The sequence below is a fragment of the Nomascus leucogenys genome, chromosome 2, assembly GCF_006542625.1.
Source record: "Nomascus leucogenys isolate Asia chromosome 2, Asia_NLE_v1, whole genome shotgun sequence".
Taxonomy (NCBI): domain Eukaryota; kingdom Metazoa; phylum Chordata; class Mammalia; order Primates; family Hylobatidae; genus Nomascus; species Nomascus leucogenys.
In genome coordinates, this window is record NC_044382.1 from 6,416,810 (window position 1) to 6,438,455 (window position 21,646).

At 40.0% G+C, this 21,646-nt stretch overlaps 1 protein-coding gene across 2 annotated transcripts in view; it reads left to right on the forward strand.

Annotated features, from left to right (window-relative positions):
• UBTD2 (ubiquitin domain containing 2) overlaps positions 1–21,646 on the forward strand; it is a 72,803-nt gene that overhangs the window by 40,828 nt on the left and 10,329 nt on the right. For both annotated transcript variants that reach the window (XM_030825101.1, XM_030825094.1), the window contains exon 2: positions 8,632–8,868. In XM_030825101.1, coding sequence (XP_030680961.1) covers positions 8,694–8,868 — 175 coding nt within the window. In that variant the 5' untranslated portion in view covers positions 8,632–8,693. The remainder of the gene's footprint in view (positions 1–8,631; positions 8,869–21,646) is intronic.

The window sequence follows — 21,646 nt, forward strand, 5'->3', positions numbered from 1 at the left end:
TTTGGGAGCATACATAGTGACTGAAATTTATTTTAATATATCGACTAAATAAAAGTTCATGAATCCTTACTACTACTAAAAAGGGAATGAGGGAAGACCTTTTTCTTACCAAAGAATGCCAGTATTAAAGGATGAAAAGAATGACATACTCAGAAGAATCACCCTTTTACAACCCTATAGCTGATTCAGGTAAGGATCATCAATAGATACACTAAAGCATCATGGGTAACAGGATATTCAAGATGTCAGAGATCACCCCATGTGCTGGTAATTGCCAAGGACAAATTATACCATAGACGTGACATTCAGTTGCCTTAACCAAGTAGCCAAACTTAGCCTTCTCATGTGTCGCAATATAAAGAATATAAGACATATGTGAGGAATTCTTACGCAAAATGTTTTACTTGACTCTAATAAAGCTTCTAAACCTAACTTCCTATTTATAGGTTAATACAAAGGGTAAAGGAACAAGTTAAAATGTCTTCACACATTGCCAAATATCCCCTGGAGGGTAAAACTGTCCCCAGCTGAGAAACACTGGCCTGGCCTACATCAAATGACAACACATAAGCCTTGATTGGGCTTGGTATGAAAAACATTTTGGGACAGTTAGATAAATCTAAATAAGACTTCATAATAGATGATATACATTTTTAATTTTTCTTATGTATGACAACGATATTATAGTATGTTAATCTGACTGTTTGCCTTGCCATAAAGGAATACCTGAGACTGGGTAATTTATAAAGAAAAGAGTTTTATTTGGCTCATGGTTCTACAGGCTGTACAGGAAGCATGGCACTGGCCTCTGTTCCTGTTGAGGGCCTCAAGGAGCTTACAATCATGGCGGAAGGCAAAGGGGGAGCCATTGCATCACATAGCAAGAGAAAAAAAGGGGAGGAAGTGCTGTATTCTTTTAAACAACCAGATCTCATGGGAAGGGCACCAAGCCATTCATGAGGGTCTTCCTCTGTTGCCCAGGCTAGAGTGCAGTAGCACGATCACAGCTCACTGCAGCCTACACTTCCCAGGCTTGAGTGATCCTCCCACCTCAGTCCCCAAATAGCTGGGACTACAGGTATACACAACTACACCCAGCTAATTTTTGTATTTTTTGTAGAGGCGAGGTTTCACCGTGTTGGCCAGGCTGGCTGGTTTCAAACTCCTGGGCTCAGGTGATCCTTGCATCTTGGCCTCCTAAAATGCTGGGATTAGAGGTATGAGCCAGCACACCCAGCCAGGCTCACACTTCTTTTTAAAAAAACTTTTATTTACCATAGTGAGAACAAGTGTCAGAAAAGCCTTATACTTTCAATTATAGAGGTTTTATAATACCTGGCCCTACCAGATATCAAACTATATTATTATCATCTGCAATTATATATATAATCTAATTATATCTAATTACAGGTTTGATGTATTATCTGCAACTAAGTTTTATTTCTGGTCCTTGAATTTCTAGTTGTTTTATTCTGTCTCATTTTGCATCTAACACTGTTTCCAAATAGTGTTAAAAGTGGAGATAGTGGGCATCTTTCTTTTTTTTTTCTTTTCTTTTCTTTTTTTTTTTTATTGAGACAGAGTTTCGTTCTTGTCACCCAAGCGGGAGTGCAATGGCGTGATCTCAGCTCACTGCAACCTCCACTTCCGGGGTTCAAGCAGTTTTCCTGCCTCAGCCTCCTGAGTAGCTGGGATTACAGGCACCACCGCTCCTGGCTAATTTTGTATTTTTAGTAGAGACGGGATTTTGCCATGTTGACCAGGCTTGTCTCAAACTCCTGACCTCAGGTGATCCACTCACGTCAGCCTCCCAAAGTGCTGAGATTACAGGTGTGAGCCACCGTGCCCGGCCAGCATCCTTGATTTATGTGTGTTCCTTCTTTCTCATGAATTGAGAGAAGTAAAGGTCTCTACAATTAAAAAAAAAAAAAAAAATGTTAACTCATGATAAAGCCATTGCCCCCAACCAGTAAAATAAACCATCTTAGAGTTTATATACTACTTAAAAGTGGCAGTGGTCTCATGTTAGGTGATCATATTCTTTTATTTATATATATGTGTTTATGATAGAGACAGGGTCTCAATATGCTGCCCAGGCTGATCTTGAACTCCTTGGCTACAGTGATCTGTCTGCCTTGGCCTTCCAAAGTGCTGGGATTACAGGCATAAGCTACCACACCCAACTGCCTAGGCGACCATATTCTTAGTCCCAGTTTCATATAATATTATCTTTCTCAATAAAGTTGTTTTGTGGAGTGGGGAGGACTTGTGTGCTTTCATAATACTTTTAATAAGACTCACCCATTAAGAAAAGTTTTGTAGGATCTGAGAGCTATAGTTAAAAAAAAGTGGGGGGAAAAGTCTTTGAACATACTACGTTGCAGTAGGCGTTAGAAAATGTTGCCTGTTTGTATGCTCAGATCATTGGTAAGGGGACTTACACTCTGAGAATCAGGGCTAGGAAGTCATTATGAAGTTATGTTGATTTTTTTTCCCCCCAATAAAGCTACCTCAAAAACATTGAAATTATATAAACGCCTTTAAAATTATTATGCTTCAATTGGTAAGCTTTAGGATATAAGCATGGCAGAAGTTCATTTTTATTTCATTTTTAATAAAATTATAGTACAGAAAATGATATATCTAACTTGTCTAGGCAGGTATTCCTACATATGATCCTTAGTCTCTAATTTGTTGTAGATGCTAAGTACTTACAAGTTGAAAGTGATAGACCGTAAAGCCACATCACCCCTTCTTTACTGCAGGATTCCTCTTTAGTGATCATGGTTGGTATCTCCACAACATAGGTGGATTAGATAGGGCTAGGGAGCTGCTGCTTCTCCTTTGTTACCTTTTCCTTTGTCTGATCATAACCATTCCGTTGGCCATAGTGAAGCCCATGGATGGATCATTTCTGTAGAAAAACAGTTCAGCATATGCTTTATTTAGAGTGAATCTTCATTATTGGTTTGCTATGTAAAAACAAGCAACTCAGTAAGACATGGAGTGCTATAATGGAAAGAGAGATCTGGGCTTTGTTGTTGCTGTGTTCTGTTTTGTTTCGTTTTGAGACGGAGTCTCGCTGTATCGCCCAGGCTGGAGTGCAATGGTGTGATCTCGGCTCACTGCAACCTCTGCCTCCCAGGTTCAAGTGATTCTCCTGCCTCAGCCTGCCGAGCAGCTGGGATTCCAGGTGCCTGCCGCCACGCCCGGCTAATTTTTGTATTTTGGGTAGAGATGGGGTTTCACCAGGCTGGGCATGGTGGCTCATGCCTGTAATCCCAGCACCTTGGGAGGCCAAGGCTGGTGGATCACCTGAGGTCAGGAGTTCGAGACCAGCCTGACCAACATGGCAAAACCTTGTCTCTACTAAAAATATAAAAATCAGCCAGGCGTGGTGGCAGGCGCCTGTAATCCCAGCTACTCAGGAGGCTGAGGCAGGAGAATCACATGAACCCGGGAGGCAGAGGTGGCAGTGAGCTGAGATCATGCCATTGCACTCCAGCCTGGGCAACAAGAGTGAAACTCCATCTCAAAGAAAAAAAAGAGAGATGGGGTTTCACCATGTTGGCCAGGCTGGTCTCAAACTCCTGGCTTCAAGTGATCCCCCTGCCTCGTCCTCCCAAAGTGCTGGGATTATAGATGTGAGCCACCGCGCCCAGTGAGACCTGGACTTTGAATTTGGGCATGTGCATTCTAGTACGGGCTCATTATTTTAAGCCATCCTTGTTACATCTTAGTTTCCTATCTGTCAGTAAGGTTGGATTATACAGTCTAAGGTCTCTTCTACCTTAAATTCTCAAACAGTAGAGAAGATTTGCATATTGTATTGATTGTTGGTATTTTAGGCATTTTAATTGCCATATCCCTATTTTTATTTTGGCAGTTAGTTGCTTTAGGTAAAGGGAATATATGTATTATGCATGTATGTATATATGTGTATATTTAGTGCATTCTAAATTTACGTGAAAATATTTGCAAGTGTCCTTTTAGTTTAGCACCGTCTATTACGGAAGAGTTCTAATACTCCATTTTTTCCCTCACGCTATTGTCTTATGGAAACTGATGCTTCCAGTTTTCAACCTGTTAAAGCTGTTGCTTGAGTCATATCTTGATATTTTCACCTTATCCATGCATTATGGCCTCTTCTTTCTTCATTTGAAGCGTTCCATCATTAAATCAAGGTTTTCAAAGAGGAACCCAAAACAGGAAAACAATTATAATCATACTTAACTTCAAAATTGATTGTTTTTTACCAATGTCAAAATGAGTTTTTGGTAGAATGCTTTAAATTATGTAGTAAAAATATTTAAAATTATGTGTTATTTAGATCTGAGAAACAAGCCTTACTTGGGTTTTCTGTGTGTTAGATCTATTTATTTGTTACAGAGTGGGAAGAAGTGTTTAAAGATTACAAGGAAAGATAAAGAGTGGGTGAATATGATTAAGAGGCTTCTGAGAAAAAGATGACTTTTGGACACGTTTTGAAAGAAGTGGTAAATGTGGATTGATGGGGGAAAGGATATTTTCTGAAATAGATTGTGTGGTTTTTTAACATTAGATTGCTTTATTAATTTTTTATTTCTCATATGTTAATTCATAGAGCACTAAAGATGGTTGGTTACCTGCAGTTTAAGGATAGAGAAGCAGAAATTTGGGGAATAAAAGATGTTTCCTGTCTTTAAATTCTTCACTGTTAGAGCATGGTACCTAGTCCTATATGCTATGTATGATACCAAGCATCTCTCTTTTGGTATCAGCAGTCAGAAGATGTGTGAAGCAGATAAAACTGAAAGTTTAAGAGCATAAAATGAAATCTAGTTGAGTATGTATATATTCCACATCTTACAAAAATGTTTGGCTTGGTACAAACATGAGGTACTTAGCTGCCAGGCCGATAATCTGTGTCCAAGTACTGCATTTTCAGAAATACAGGTTTGTGGCACCACCTGAACTTAAAGGATAAGATTTGGTGAACAAATGCCTAGCAAGTGTACTCTGATAAGGCACAGGAAGTGCATGGCAATCATAGGACATTTCTTTAACATTTAAGGAAGGGATTGGGAAGTTATGAAAAGAAGAAAGACAGCCTGTATATTTTTGCCAAAGGACTTAAAGATGTTATTTCATATAGTACCTCTAAGTTCATTTTTACTTACTTAGCAAACATTTATTTGCAGTTTTATTGTATATCATGCATTATTATGAGTGGTTTATGATTATGAACTTAAGTCCTCTTAACAACCCTAAATATTTTCATGTTTTCACAAGAGGATAGTTCAAGTGCTTTTGCTAAATGCTAATTTTTTGCCCAGTTATTTATTTAACAAAGGTTAGTCATTTAGTTTAACATGAAGCTTGAAACCTCAGTTTTTGTAGTGAAAATTCTGCACTGCTCTGTGGTTTCACTAAAGTAATTATGTTACAAAGATTTAATCATTTTTTAACAGTGGACATTCTATAGACAGATATTCTATATTATGTTTATAATGCAGGCAGAAATAGGCAAATAAAAGTAATCTTCTTTCATGTCACAAGCATTTATTTTGTCTTTTGCAGGATAATTACTATGAAACTTTTGACAGCATGTAGATTTGAAAATGCATTTGGGGCCTGTAGGAGTGGCTCATGCCTGTAATTCCAGCACTTTGGGAGGCTGAGGCGGGTGGATCATGAAGTCAAGAAATTGAAACTATCCTGACCAATATGGTGAAACCCCGTCTCTACTACAAATAGAAAAATTAGCTGGGTGTGGTGGCACGGGCCTGTAGTCCCAGGTACTCGAGAGGCTGAGGCAGGAGAATCGCTTGAACCCAGGAGGCGGAGGTTGTGGTGAGTCGGGTTGCACCAGTGCACTCCAGCCTTGGCGACAGAGCAAGACTCTGTCTCAAATAAATGAATAAAATTTAAAAATTAAAGAAAATGCATTTGGAATGATTTTCTTTAAGCAACATAAATGCATCATCTATTCTTTTTGTGGGACTTTGTTCATCTATGCTTAGTACAAATGGAGAGAGGTGAAATGAACCTACCTCACATTTGTAAGGAAGGTGTTTTACAATTTTTCCAAGGTACTTTGTACCCGTATTATGATTGTTTTTCTGTTGGCTTCCTCTTTTCAAAGTCCTCTTCCTTTCATTTGCTTTAGTTTTAGGTTCTGAGATTCTTCTGTAGAAGTTTTGTTATTTTTGTCCGTGCTTTGTAATTCTCTCAGAATGACAGAAAAAATTATACTGAGTTATCTCTCGTGCATTTAATACATATGAGGCCAGATAATTCTGTAGAAATACTCAGACCCAAAACTTTATTCAGATAAATATCTTTCTGAGTCTACCTACTTACTGTGCCATCTTCCACTTCCTGGTCAGTAAGCTGAGTGTTGTCTGTAAACTGTCTCTAACTCATCTAAATGATAATGTAGCAGAAAATAAAATCTACCTTGCATTCCATCGTGTTGGTGCAATCAGTGGGTTGTGGTTATCAGACCAGATTCTGAATGTCTTCTAGAGAATTATGCTCTAGCTGCATTGTCTGTGTTATTTGGAAAGGTAGGGAAAACTCATTAGTATAGACTGTGTTTCTCACATTTGAATTAAATATAATAGGCACATCTGTAGTGTTACTCCCAGTAGACACTCAGTACATATTTGTTGATTAAATAAAGAGACTTGAATTCTGTTTCCAGCTCTGCTACTAAATGGATGGGTTTCCTTTTCTGCTTCCTCACCCTTTCAGAACTCACCTGTTTTGCATTTCACTAGGACAAGTTAGAGGGCAAAAAGTATTTGAGTTAATGCTGAGTGTTTTAAGTAGAAAACAGCTAGTCCTTTGGTGTGCCACCCTGAGGGGAGAGGACAGAAGAGACCTGACCTGGCAGTCTTTGTTGAGAATATAGCCTGGAGAGTAGAGATAGCCCAGGGTCTGGAGTCATTTTATTTTCTGTTTTGCATAGTCCAAATTTCATCTGGCCCTGGGCCAATGAGGGAGTAGTCAATTTCATGGATGCTTTAGAACCAGTTTGAGAGTGATTTCTTTAAAATTGGTATTCTTTCTGCAATTAAATATAGAACATTGAATTTTGACACACACCCTCTCTCCTTCCCACCGGCTGTGTCATTTATTTCCCACCCACTCTTTTCCAACTCTCTTATCTTTTCATCCAGCTTCAATTTTCTTTCTATCTTCTATCCCATCTATCAAACTATTTCCTATCTGTAGCACTGTATAATCTTACAGAGCCATAAATAAGAATGGCTCTGTAGGTCAGTATGACCCATGGAAATAGATCACAGATAATACACCAGATAGTTATCTGGGTGCAAGGATGCTGCATCAGACTTGTTCCAACACTACTACTACATAACATTCTCTAAGGGGAGATGCTGCCACTTGCCCTCTGTTTTCTTCTTCTTGGGTTGAAACTAGGGTAGGGTGTTGTAGTTCTTCTGCTCCTTGTGGTTCGGAGCTAATCCCTTGGCCTAGCATCAAAGATTATCTCTTTTATTCCCAGTTCCTCAAAAAACTAAAGTACTGATTCTACCCTTTGTAAATTAGTTCCTGTTTGAGTTCCAGAGAAAGGTATTTACAGTTCCTTGACCAAAGTCCAGAGAGTAGAATGCTAGAGGAAGCATTCCTCTAATCAGTTTGTTCATGATTCTGGTGGTTTGCCTCTTCTTTCTCTGGACACTGAAAAGCAGTCTTTTACCTCTTTGGATTTTCTTAGTTCCTACTTCCTGGTTTCATGTGTCCAAGCTACTATTGCCGTTTGGCTTCCCCAAGTATCTTGCCTCTCTTTTATGGTGTCTCTTGACTCTCATATCCTGCTCTTACAGTCTGATGAAACACTTATCTTCTAGGCAGTTCTTTTAAAATGAACAAAACTTTCATTGTATTCAAAAAAAAAATTTTTTAGAGCAGTTTTAGATTCATAACAGAATTGAGAGGAAGGTACAGAGATTTCCTATGTACTCCCAGTGCCTACACATACATAGCCTCCTTTCCCTGATTATCAACATCCTCCACCAGAGTGGTACATTCATTACAACTGTAATTCTCTGGGGTTTTTTAGTTTTGTTTTGTTTTGTTTGAGATGAGGTTTCACTCTCGCCCAGGCTGAAGTGCAGTGGCATGATCATGGCTCACTGCAAACACAACCTCCCAGGCTCAAGTGATCCTCCCATCTCAGCCTCCCGAGTAGCTGGACCACAGGCACATGCCAACATGCCAGGCTAATTTTTGTGTATTTTGTAGAGATGGGGTCTCACTGTGTTGCCCAGGCTAGTCTCGAACTCCTGGATTCAAGCATTCCTTCCACTTCAGCCTCCCAAAGTGCTGGGATCACAGGTGTGAGCTACTGCACTCAGCCTGTAATTCTTTTTGATGATCCTGTGGAGAGGATGTACTGAGTGGAAAAGAGCTACCAATTTGTTTTGCATAGAGCAATCTAATGTCTCTGTTCACTTTTGTAGTTCCAAAATGTGTTAGAGAAATTTCAGAATGCACAAATTAGCTAGCAGGCAAATTTCTGGCTGTAATTTTGATGAAATAATCCAGGAGAGGCATGACCAGATAACTTTTGATACATATTTTATGAATTTTGGTTTTGATCTCAGTCTTTTATTTTTTTCTCAGTTGCTCTAGGTCGTAACCAGCCTTTGAAAAAGGAGAAACCAAAATGGAAAAGCGACTATCCTATGACAGATGGACAACTACGCAGCAAGAGGGATGAATTTTGGGATACTGCACCAGCTTTTGAAGGCCGAAAAGAGATTTGGGATGCCTTGAAGGCTGCTGCACATGCTTTTGAGAGCAATGATCATGAACTGGCACAAGCAATCATTGATGGTGCAAACATAACATTACCACATGGTAGGTTTGGTGTTCCTCAAGGACAGAGGGAACATAATCAGCTTTTTTTCTGATAGCAAGAAACCAAATGGGAGAGTTTTTTTCCTTGCTATGAATTATTCTAACTTTTTTTTTAATGTAGCAAGGAATAGCATTCCTCTTTTTTTCTTGTACATCTTTCAGCTGGAGACAGGTTTTACTTTGTGTGTTTTTATATCTATATATATTTTTTTAATATATCTTAATTTCAGAAAAGAACTCTTGATCATCTAAAAAGTTTCCATGTAACCTAGTTCTCCATGAAGACCTCTTCTCTCCACCCTCCCACCCCCACCTTACCAGCCTTATCACCCTGCCAATCTATTGGAGCTTCCACTTCACTTGTTTCCTCCTAGCAGCGCTAGAGATAGTCTCAGTTTAGATTTTGTAAGCTGTAGAGACTCAGAGGATGCTCCTTTTAGTCAGTATAGTTTCTCATCAAGCCTATTTTTGGCATAATAAGCAAACCCAAACTTAGAAGAGAGTCCCACATGTTTTTAAGGACAGTTTTCCATGAATTTTTTTTTTTTTGAGACAGAGTCTCGCTCTGTCGCCCAGGCTGGAGTGCAGTGGCGCAATCTCGGCTCACTGCAAGCTCCGCCTCCCGAGTTCACGCCATTCTCCTGCCTCAGCCTCTCCAAGTAGCTGGGACTACAGGCGCCCGCCACCACGCCCGGCTAATTTTTTGTATTTTTAGTAGAGACGGGGTTTCACCGTGGTCTCGATCTCCTGACCTCGTGATCCGCCCGCCTTGGCCTCCTAAAGTGCTGGGATTACAAGCGTGAGCCACCACGCCCAGCAGTTTTCCACGACTGTAGCCCTGAGCATTCTTAGGAACTTCTCTCTTTTGCGTAGGAATGTGACTCTTTTAAGGATAACCGTAAGCTTTGAATGTTTCCAGGGATGCACATATGCTGGTCCATGTACATACTCTTGTTTGGTCTCCTTGATGAGAAACATAGGAAAATTTGAGATTTAGGTGTTAATTTTGTATTTACATTTTTTATTTCTGTTTTAATATTCTCAGTATTCTCTTTAGTTTTTCAAGTTAATATTTTTCAAGGTTGTCTTTTCAGATATATGTAATAACCACCTTGCATTGATTTCTATTCAGTATTATACCTTCATTGTTTTAATCCCCAGTATCTCTGTTTATCTACATTCTTAGAGGAACAGGGACTTTGATTGTTTAACCATCTGCTTTATGTCCTTTCACTCCATGTCAAATGAAAGATTTTTATTTTATTCTATTCTTTCTTTCTTTCTTTTTTGAGACAGAGTCTTGCTCTGTCGCCCAGCAGGCTGGAGTGCAGTGGTGCACTCAGCTCACTGCAACCTCCGCCTCCTACGTTCAAGTGATTTTCGTGCCTCAGCTTCCCCACCATGCCTGGCTAATTTTTGTATTTTTAGTAGAGACAGGGTTTCACCGTGTTGGCTAGGCTGGTCTCAGCTCCTGACCTCAGATGATCCACCCGCCTCAGCCTCCCAAAGACCCTTTTTTTAAGAGACAGGTCTCACTCTGTCATCCAGACCAGAATGCAGTGGCATGATCACAGCTCATTGCAGCCTTGACCTCCCAGGCTCAAGAGATCCTCCCATCTCAGCCTCCCAAGTACCTGGGACTACAGGCATGCATCACCATGCCTGGGTACGTTTTTTGTATGTGTTTTGTTTTGTTTTTGGAGAGGCATGGTCTCACTATGTTGCCCAGATGGTCTCCAACTCCTGGGTTCAAGCAATCCTCCTCCCTTTGTCTCCCAAAGTGCTGAGGTTATAAGCATGAGCTGCTGTTCCTGGCCAAAAGATACTTACTATATCCTTGCCAGATGCCAAATCACCATTAATTTTCTGATTAATTGTGCTTGCAAAAAACATTCCTTTTTTTTTTTTTTTTTGAGATGGAGTCTCGCTCTGTCACCCAGGCTCTGGAGTGCAGTGGCGCAAACTCTGCTCACTGCAAGCTCTGCCTCCCGGGTTCACGCCATTCTCCTGCCTCAGCCTCCCGAGTAGCTGGGACTACAGGTGCCCGCCACTGCGCCCGGCTAATTTTTTGTATTTTTTAGTAGAGACGGGGTTTCATTGTGTTAGCCAGGGTGGTCTTGATCTCCTGACCTCATGATCCACCTGCCTTGGCCTCCCAAAGTGCTGGGATTACAGGCGTGAGCCACCGCGCCTGGCTGAAACATTCCTTTTTTATAGCTGCCTGTTCTTTTTTTTTTTTTTTTTTTTTTTTTTTTTAGACAGAGTCTCGCTGTGTCTCCCAGGCTGGAGTGCAGTGGCGCGATCTCGGCTCACTGCAAGCTCCGCCTCCCAGGTTCACGCCATTCTCCTGCCTCAGCCTCTCCGAGTAGCTGGGACTACAGGCGCCCGCCACCAAGCCCGGCTAATTTTTTTTTTTGTATTTTTAGTAGAGATGGGGTTTCACCATGGTCTCGATCTCCTGACCTCGTGATCCCGCCCGCCTTGGCCTCCCAAAGTGCTGGGATTACAAGCGTGAGCCACCGCGCCCGACCTATAGCTGCCTGTTCTTTATTATGAAAGTTTATTAGCATAGTCTTGTGTTACTGGTGTTATTGAGCACCCACTGATCACTTTTTCTATACATGTATAAAAGTGATCCCTCTGCCGGGTGCGGTGGCTCACGCTTGTAATCCCAGCACTTTGGGAGGCTGAGGCAGGCGGATCACGAGGTCAGGAGATCGAGACCATGGTGAAACCCCGCCTCTACTAAAAATACAAAAAAATTAGCCGGGCGTGGTGGCGGGCGCCTGTAGTCCCAGCTACTCGGAGAGGCTGAGGCAGGAGAATGGTGTGAATCTGGGAGGCGGAGCTTGCAGTGAGCCGAGATCGCGCCACTGCACTCCAGCCTGGGTGACAGAGTGAGACTCCGTCTCAAAAAAAAAAAAAAAAAAAGTGATCCCGCCTACATTTCAAGAATTTATAATAGAATGCCATTTTCAGCATGACTCTTTTTTTTTTTTTTTATGACAGAGAGTCTTTGTTTTTTTTTTGTTTTTTTTTTGTAACTTATTTTATTTTTTTGAGACAGGGTCTCACTCTGTTGCCCAGGCTAGAGTGCAGTGGCATGATCTTGGCTTACTGTAACTTCCACCTCCCAGGTTCAAGCAATTCTCATGCCTCAGCCTCCCAAGTAGCTGGGATTGCAGGCATGCGCCACCATGCCCAGCTAATTTTTGTATTTTTTTGGTAGAGACGGGGTTTTGCCATGTTGGCCAAGCTGGTCATGAACTCCTGGCCTCAAGCTGTCTGCCTGCCTTGGCCTTCCAAAATGCTGGGATTACAGGCGTGAGCCACTGCACCTGGCCTCAGTATGACTCTTTAGTCCCAGTTTTCATGGATAGTCTCTAAATTCTTTACCTTTATGTGATTGTGGGTTGGGAGGTGGTGGGCATCATCTTAGTCCATTTACCTTTTTCAGTTTTGTAATTATCATCTTCACTTACTACCTTTATGTAATACAAAGGGAAGGGGTCTTCCTTTACAAATAGTTTTATCATCCCTCTCTTTTAGATGTCTATATCCTCTATTTTTCAAGGAGAATATATGTTGTATAGACCTGCACGTGGGTGGAAGAAGTCATGTATGTGTGATTGTGTGAGATCCAGAATGTTGGAACTTTGAATTTCTTATTTTGTACTTACAATTACCTACTGGAATACCTGGTTGCATTCTGTATATTGTAGCCGTGTTTAAAACTTCATGGAGGCAAAATAACTCTGTTGCATGTAAGGCCGGGGCTCATGCATATCCTATTGGATGTGGGCTCAGATCACTAAAGACCAAAGTCCCTCATTTCTGCTTCTCTGTGGAAAATGTTCCCAGCAGCCCTACCTACCAACAGATCGGGAGAATTACTCTCAGAAATTCAAGAATTCTTAGATGACCCTCTATTCGCCTTCTATGTTCAAGGAATATTTTCTGCTTAAGCATGGAATAATCAAGCCAATATCTGAGCTTTTCTTTTTCAAAACTCTGTGATAACTTTCTGGGTGTTAATATTGTCATTGGTACCCTTGATTGACTTCTTTTGTTCATATCTGAATTTTGTCAATATTTCTTGGACCTTATAATTTTGTTTTGTCATGTACTCTAACTCACCATCAGTTTATAACTAGGCTATTGTATGCTTTTACCCAGACTGGCTTAGTGGTATTGCTGAAATTCTTTCCATCTTTTTTGTGTAATTACATGTTTGAAATTTTACTTTGGGCCGGGCGCAGTGGCTCACACCTGTAATCCCAGCACTTTGGGACGCCGAGGCGGGCGGATCATGAGGTCAAAGAATTAGCCAGGCATTGTGGCAGGCGCCTATAGTCCCAGCTACTCGGGAGGCTGAGGCAGGAGAATGGCATGAACCTGGGAGGCGGAGCTTGCAGTGAGCCAAGATCACGTCACTGCACTCTGGCCTGGGCGACAGAGCAAGACTCCGTTTCAAAAAAAAGGAAAAAAATAAATTTTACTTTGGCCACATTGTGTTGTGCTACCCCTTAAATATCCCAAAGCACTTTATATTTTAAGTTTAAATTATTACATAGACTTGACTATTATTTAGTTCAGCCCTTGATATCAGATCTGGTCTTACTTCTGTCCCTACTGTATTACTTGCAGCTATGTGACTTTGGGCAAGTCACATCTTCTGTAAGCTTCAATTCTCTCGTCTGTAAAATATGGATAATAACTATCTACCTCTTGGGATGATTATGTTGATTAAATGTAATAATAATACATGTAAGTTGCTGATCAGAGTGCTTGGTATCCAAAAAGCACTTAATAAATAGTAGTGCTGATGATCTTATTTCCTGAACTCTGAAATTAACAAGTAAATTCCCTATTCCCTGCACCAAAATTCTGAATTATAGATTTTGATCATTTTCTAAATTATCTTTTTTTTCCTTTGAGACGGAGTTTCACTTTTGTCACCCAGGCTGGAGAACAAAATAACATTACACTTTTTAATTATCTTCCTCTGTTAATAACAACAATAAGTCTTCAGTTTATTCTCAAGTGGCAATGGGGAGAGTAAGAGGGAACTTGTCATAACTACCTGTTAATTTTATATATACACATACAGTATATTTTCATTCTGGAAATTGACTCATATTGAGAATGGTATGAACATATATTGTGGAAAAAGCTCCCCATGTGATTTTGATACCTGGTACCCCTTTCACAGTTTTCCTGCCCTATATGAGCTTTATTTTTCATGATTTGCACAGCATGTTATTACTCATTGTCTTACATTTCTTAAAGAGCTTATTTCCTTTTTCTCATTGATTGCTATTTTGCCATTACCTACAAATCCTAAAAATATTCTTAATATAGTAGTTTACCAGTGAAACCAGGTTATAGATTAGCGATTTGCCAAATTAGCATAAACAGGGTAAGAAAAAACAAGTAGTATTTACACTTTTCACACAGTTTCTGCGTAGTGAATAGTATACTATTCAGTACTTTTCAGTGAAAGTTTATTCAGAAACTGTATCTCGTAAAGATGAACACTTAATGCTTTTTGTAATTATGATATAGAAGATTTAAAAGGATTTTAGGAATTGCCTACTCCCTTCCTCTACCTCCTGATTTTCTAGAAAGGTAGTTGTTGATTTGTTTAGCATCTACAATTATCTCGTAATTCTTAGTGAGAATATTTTTTTCTAACATGTTTTCCATATCCCGGCAATTCAAATGTAAAAGCTCTCCTCTTACCCTCCTTGAATAGATGGAGTAGCTAGCTACTCCCTGTTACTCAAACATGCTCCTCTACTGGGAAACAGAAATTTAACCCTGATTTTATTCATGCTTCTTATAGCTAAATGTTGCCAGTTCTTCAATTCGGCTTTTGAGGACCTGTTTCTTTTGTCCTTAACCCTTAAGGGGTATGGGAGGTAGAAAAAGTTAATTCTTAAAAGGCTTAACTTTTTTTATTTCTCTTTTCACAGAGTTTGTTATATGGGTGGGAAAGGAGTTCCCCAGAATGTTTTTTTCTTTATCTCAAAATATATTAAATGTGTGTTATGTATAATAAAATTTAATTTTTTAAAAAACAAAGGCACTTACAAATAGTATAAAGAGCATGTTATGTGTAAGGAACCAATGTATGAAAAGAACACTGGACTGAGAATCAGCAATAAAATACTCAAAACTCATGTTGTTTTTATTTATTTATTTATTTTATTTTATTTTTCTTTTTTTGGAGACGGAGTCTAGCTCTGTCACCCAGGCTGGAGTGCAGTGGCGCGATCTCAGCTCACTACAACCTCTGCCTCCTGGGTTCAAGCAATTCTTGTGCCTCAGCCTCCCGAGTAGCTACGATTACAGGCGTGCAGCACCACGCCCATCTAATTTTTGTATTTTTAGTAGAGACCCGGTTTCACCATGTTGGCCAGGGTGGTCTCAATCTCCTAACCTCAAGTGATCCACCTGCCTCGGCCTCCCAAAGTGCTGGGATTACAAGCATGAGCCACTGTGCCCAGTCTCATGTTTTGAATTAACATTTAATTCTTAAGCCTGTAATAATCACCTACAACAATCCCCACTTTGCACAGATCAGAAAACTGAAGCACAGAGAGGTTGCATCATTCTTCCAAAGTAGAAGTCATGAAATTGGGATTTGAACTCAAGTCTTGGATCTAACAGTAATTAATGCAACTCAATGCCCTGGACAATTCATTTCATCTCCCTGTTCTGTAAAGTGATTGCACAAGCAATCTTCAGTGTTTAGTCTATGTATAATGTTTTAGTTCCCTTGCACTCTATATAGAATACTTTAAAATGGTAAACTGTTAATATTAAAGGGAAAAAAGCAGATTCTCTTAAGACATAGGCAGGAAATGCATGTGTGTAAGTCTTGTTTCTATTTTCCTTAGGTGTTTCAGAGGCCCATTAAGAAGCAGGCCATGAATTTTGGTGTGGACTTTAAAGGTTCCTGTAAGAATTTTTCAGGCCGGGCACGGTGGATCACGAGGTCAGGAGTTCAAGACCAGCCTAGCCAACATGGCAAAACCCCATCTCTACTAAAAATACAAAAATTAGCCGGGCATGGTGGCGGGCGCCTGTAATCCCAGCTACTCGGGAGGCTGAGGCAGGAGAATTGCTTGAACCCAGGAGGCATAGGTTGTAGTCCAGCCTGGGCGACAAAAGCAAGACTGTGTCTCAAAAAAAAAAAAAGAGTTTTTCATTTGGCCAGGCATAGTGGCTCACGCCTATAATCCCAGCGCTTTGGGAGGCCAAGGCAGGCAGATCACGAGGTCAGGAGATCGAGACCATCCTGGCTAACATGGTAAAACCCCATCTCTACTAAAAATACAAAAAAAAAAATTGTCATTTAACAAAGTTAATTGATAAGTTAATTCATAAACATAAAGCTTAGAAATGAAGGCATGAAGATATATTTACACAGGAGATGGGATTTTTTCTGGACTGTTGTAGGATTTAGAAATGAAACAGGGCCTTAATGAAGGCCCTCTGCTGTTGTCAACCCTTTCCTTCAATTAGAGCAATAAAGGCCTGAAAACAGCTGAGGTGGGAGGTTGTCCCTGAGTTGAGTCAGTAGGCTTGTCTCTGAAAAAGACCTCCTTTTTATGCCATTCTGGGTAGTGGAGGTAGAGGAACGCAGGGTTTCTAACATGGTCCCAAGGAGTATGTTATACCAACTTCTGTAAAGCCAGATCAGCTTTACACAGACCGCTGTGTTCAGGTGCTTCTAGTCTGCTCCGTTGTCCCTTTTAGAGCACTGAAAATTAAAGATCAGTGTCCCCCTTAAAATTGTGGTGAAGTGTTACACAAGCTCTTAATCATGATTTGACTATCATATGACATCAACAATACGTATACAGGTTAAGCCACTTTTCAGTTATGTTTACTACAAGAGATGATAGACTTAGTTTTTCTGAATGCCACAGTCTTGATGGCTGATTTGGTAGTTTGAAATAGCTAGACCTTCTGCTTCTAAAGCCTGATTGCCAAATATAAACTTGATATATATAATTCCTAGCAAAGTGTTTGCATGAGAGAACCTGTAATTTGTTAGCATCTCTACAATCCTGAAAAACTGCACCTAATATCTGGATGGAGGATAATTTTGATGGCCCTTTGGACATTAGTGTGATTCAGGTTTGTGGAAATCACCATGAAATAGAAAGCCATGGGCTCAAATTTTATGAAACCTTGATCCTTTGTGACATTGCTGTTGGTGAGTGTTGCCCTGTAAGTCTGTGAGATTTAAAACTTGTGAGAAGAGAGCCAACATTATTGTGTGTTTTCTATGGATTTGTTATATGTACTAGGCAATTTTTCACGTGCTTATTATTTAATCTTTACAACAACCTCATAAGGGAGGTACTATAATTCTTGAGGAAATAGACTCACCATATCCAAAATCAGGGTCTAAATTCAAATGGGGCATGACCGACTCCAAAGCCATTGCTCCTTCTGTCACATCTCACTGCTTCTCCTGGAATATTATGTCCCTCTATCAGGCTTGAGCATACTGCCTGAACGTTCACCCCACTGTTTCATTCTTTACATTCATTCTGTCATTTAAGTGTTCTCATTCTTTCTAGCAATTTCCAACTCAAATGTTAAGGCTTTCATTTGCCATAGCAGGGCATGGTTGTCAAGAAGTAGAAGAGTTCATAATACAAAAATTAGCCAGGGCTGGTGGCAGGCGCCTGTGGTCCCAGCTACTTTGGGAGGCTAAGGCAGGAAAATTGCTTGAGCCCAGGAGGCAGAGGTTGCAGTGAGCTGAGATTGTGCCACTGTCCTGCAGCAGCATGGGCGACAGAGCAAGATTCCATCTCAAAAAAAAAAAAAGAGTTTAAGCCTTCTGAATCAGAAAAGAGAAGTCAGGAGCAAAGACATTTTCCTACAGGCTTTGGAAGAGACCCATAGTGCTACAAAAACCTTGGAGTTCTAGAACATTGCCCCCTTCTTTCATTTTGGGAAGATGGTTTTCTATACCAGATTGCCAATGTGATCTAAATATTAAGTTTGTCAACTTTATTAAGATATATTGAAGTACACTAAACAGCATGTTTAAAGTGGACAATTTGATCAGCTTTGACATGTATGTAAAACTCCCCAGAGTCAAGATAACAAACATTTCCACACCCTTGCCAACATTCATTTTTAACTTTTACAAACCTGTTCATGTAGTGATGCAAGTCTCACGTGGTAAAAATTTTTAACACTGAGCTGCAGTCTTAAGGGAGTGAGAGCACAGAGGGATAAACAGTGAAGCCTTTAAATGCTGAAAAATACATCTTTCTTTCTAACCTGAAAGATTGCTTAAAAAACAGTATAAAGCATTAGACCTAATGACATTTAGTAAAGGTATTATTTGTCATCTAATTTAGTTTTATCTTTCTAATTTTCTAGTGGAATATTTTGAGGCATAATTTAAAATAACCATAGAAGAAAACAGTTGACCAAGGAAAATAGAAACATCTGAGCCAATCATCTAGATAAAAGATAAATAGAAACAACTTCAGAAAATTATGTATGAAATCAGAACAGAAGGTGGAGACTTGGCAGCTTTCTTCCTACCATGGGGAGCTTTCAGGGCTTCCTGGCCTGGGGAAATGATGCCCTGGCACTTACTTCGCCTGGTGGCCATCTGTCTCTTCTAGGACATGAAGCCTACAATAGGTTTGTGAGAAGAAAAAAAAAGAACCTGTCCTTCCACAGAGGATGTTAGGTGAGCAATCTGAGCAATCCTGGCTAGAACTTTCTTAAAACCAATAATTGCTAAATGAACTGCACCCTTGGTGGCCAGTGGGTGGTAATCAAAACGTTTTGTAAAATTTTTTGTAAATTTTTTAAATGTAGCTAAAAGTGATTTTGGAAAAAAAGAAAAATCCCTGTGTTGTCAACTTTTAGAGTGTTCCTTCCCTTTTGTGTTTAAACATACTGGGTTTCTTTAAGCAAACCTCTCTGTATTAGTCTATTTTCACACTGCTTTAAAGAACTGCCGGAGACTAGGTAATTTACAAAGAAAAGAGGTTTAATTGACTCATAGTTCCACAGAGCTGGGGAGGCCTTAGGAAACTTACAATCATGATGGAAGGCAAAGGGGAAGCAAGGCCTCCACATGGCAGCAGGAGAGAGAAGAGTGAGGAGCAGAGGGGGAAGAGTCCCTTATAAAACCATCAGATCTTGGGTGGGCACAGTGGCTCATGCCTGTAATCCCAGCACTTTGAGAAGCAGAGACAGGCAGATCACTTGAAGTCAGGAGTTTGAGACTAGCCTGGCCAGCATGGGGAAATCCCATCTCTACTAAAAGTACAAAAACTAGCCAGGCATGGTCATACACACCTGTAATCTCAGGAGGCTGAGGCGAAGAATTGCTTGAACCTGGGAGGTGGAGGTTTCAGTAAGCTGAGATTGTGCCACCTCACTCCAGCCTGGGCGACAGAGTGAGATTCTGTGTCAAAAAAAAAAAAAAAGGAAAAACATCAGATCTCATGAGAACTCACTCATTATTATGAGAACAGCTTGGGGGAAGCTGCCCCTATGATCCAGTCGCCTCCCACCAGGCCTCTCCCTAGGCACGTGGGGTTTATGGTGATTACAATTCAAGATGAGATTTGGGTGGGAACAGCCAAACCATATCACTGTCTGTCTTCTGCTGCCTCATTTTTTTCACACACTCCTCTCAAATACTGTAGATGAGACAGCTTCATACCACTGAAACTACTCTCAGTCACCACCATTTCCTTTGGACCAACTTGGGCTCATCTTCCATTTCCTTCTTTAAGCTGTCATAGGCATCATTAACAAATACGTTGTTGGGCTCCACTGGGCACTGTGGTTTCTTGCTCCTTGTGATTCATTTCTCAACTTTTTATCCCTTATATTTGTCCTCTGTCTTTTGTTCTCTTCCAAATACATTTTCTCCTTCTCATTAACTAATCTGAGAACCAATCCCTGTACCTCTTATACATTATACACTTGGTCACTTACTAGTTCTGTGACCCTGGACAAAAGTTACTTTATTCTACTTCAATTTTTCCATCTGTAAAATGGGTATAATAGACTTAGCTTATAGTGCTTTTGTAAGGATTAAATGTTAATGTATGTAAAGTGCTTAGACAGGGTTAGCAGTAGTAAACACTCCTAAGTGTTTGCTTTTTTTTTTTTTTTTTTTTTGACTCCGTTGCCCAGGCTAGAGTGCAGTGGCGTGATCTTGGCTCACTGCAACCTCTGCCGCCCGGGTTCAAGCGATTATCCTCCCTCAGCCTCCCGAATAGCTGGGATTACAGGCATGTGCCACCACGCTTGGCTAATTTTGTATTTTTAGTAGAGATGGGGTTTCTCCAGGTTGGTCAGTCTGGTCTTGAACTTCCGACCTCAAGTGATCCACCTGCCTCAGCCTTCCAAAGTGCTGGGATTACAGGCATGAGCCACCGTTCCCAGCCAGCTATAGCTTTTTTGTAGATATTCTTGATTATCAAGTTGAGGAAGTTCCCTTCTATTCCTAGTACTGATAATGAGTGTTGGGTTTTGTTATATGCTTTTTCAGCATCTATTGATATGATCATGTGATTTTTCTTCTTTAGCCTATTGATATTATGGATTATATTAGTTGATTTTCAAATGCTAAACCAGTCTTGAATACTTGAGACTAAAGGCTACTTGGTCATGATGTATAATTATTTATACAGTGTTGAATTTGATTCATTAATATTTTGTTGAGGATTTTTCAATCTATGTTCATGAGAGATACTGGTCTGTAGTTTTCTTTGCTTGTAATGTTTGGTTTTGGTATTAGGGTAATGTTGGCCTCATAGAATGAGTTATGAAGTACAGTGGTCCCCACTTATCCATGGGGGGATATGGTCTTGGAATGTTCCAGAACCCCCAGTGGATGCTTGAAACTGTGGATAATACTGAACCTAAATGCTGTCAATTGGAACAATTCTTTTTCTTGTCTTCCACCCACAAATGTAATGCCTTTTTCATCTGAACTAATCGCTTGTCGTGCACTGTGTTTTAACTATTGCAGTTTGAAGTGCCACGGCAAAACTAGCATGAATTTTTTTTCCTTCTTTACAACTTCACAAATAAATTTGTTCTTATCTTAGATCTTAGCAACATCAACATACAGATGTTTTTATTTATTTATTTGAGAATCTCTACATTTTTATTTTAAAAAAGTACTTTATGGCTTCTCTTGGCATATCTAAATTGCCAGCACCACTACTCTTGTGTTTTAGGGCCATTATTAAAATAAGGGTAATTTTAACATAAGAACTGCGATAATGCAACTGTTGATCTGATAACCAAGATGGCTACTAAGTGATTAATAGGCAGGTGGTGTATACAGCATGGATACTCTGGACAAAAGGTTGATTCATGTCCCAGGCCAGATGGAGCAGAATGGCGAGAGATTTTATCATGCTACTCAGAAAGTTAAATAATTTTAAACTGGTGAATTATGTGATTCGGGATTTTTCCATTTAATATTTTTGGACCACAGTTGACCAAGAGAAATTGAAACAGCAGAAAGCAAAACTATGAGTAAAGGGAGGAATGCTGTATTCCCTTTTCTGTCTAATGAAAAAGATGGTAGAGAATTGTTATAATTTGTTTCTTAAATGTTTGATAGAATTTATCAGTGAATCCATCTGGAATTGGTGCTTTTCTGTTTTGGAAAGTTATTAATTATTGATTCAATTTCTTTAATAGATGTAGGCCTATTCAGATTGTCTGTTTTGTGTGAGTTTTGGCAGATGGTGTCTTTCAA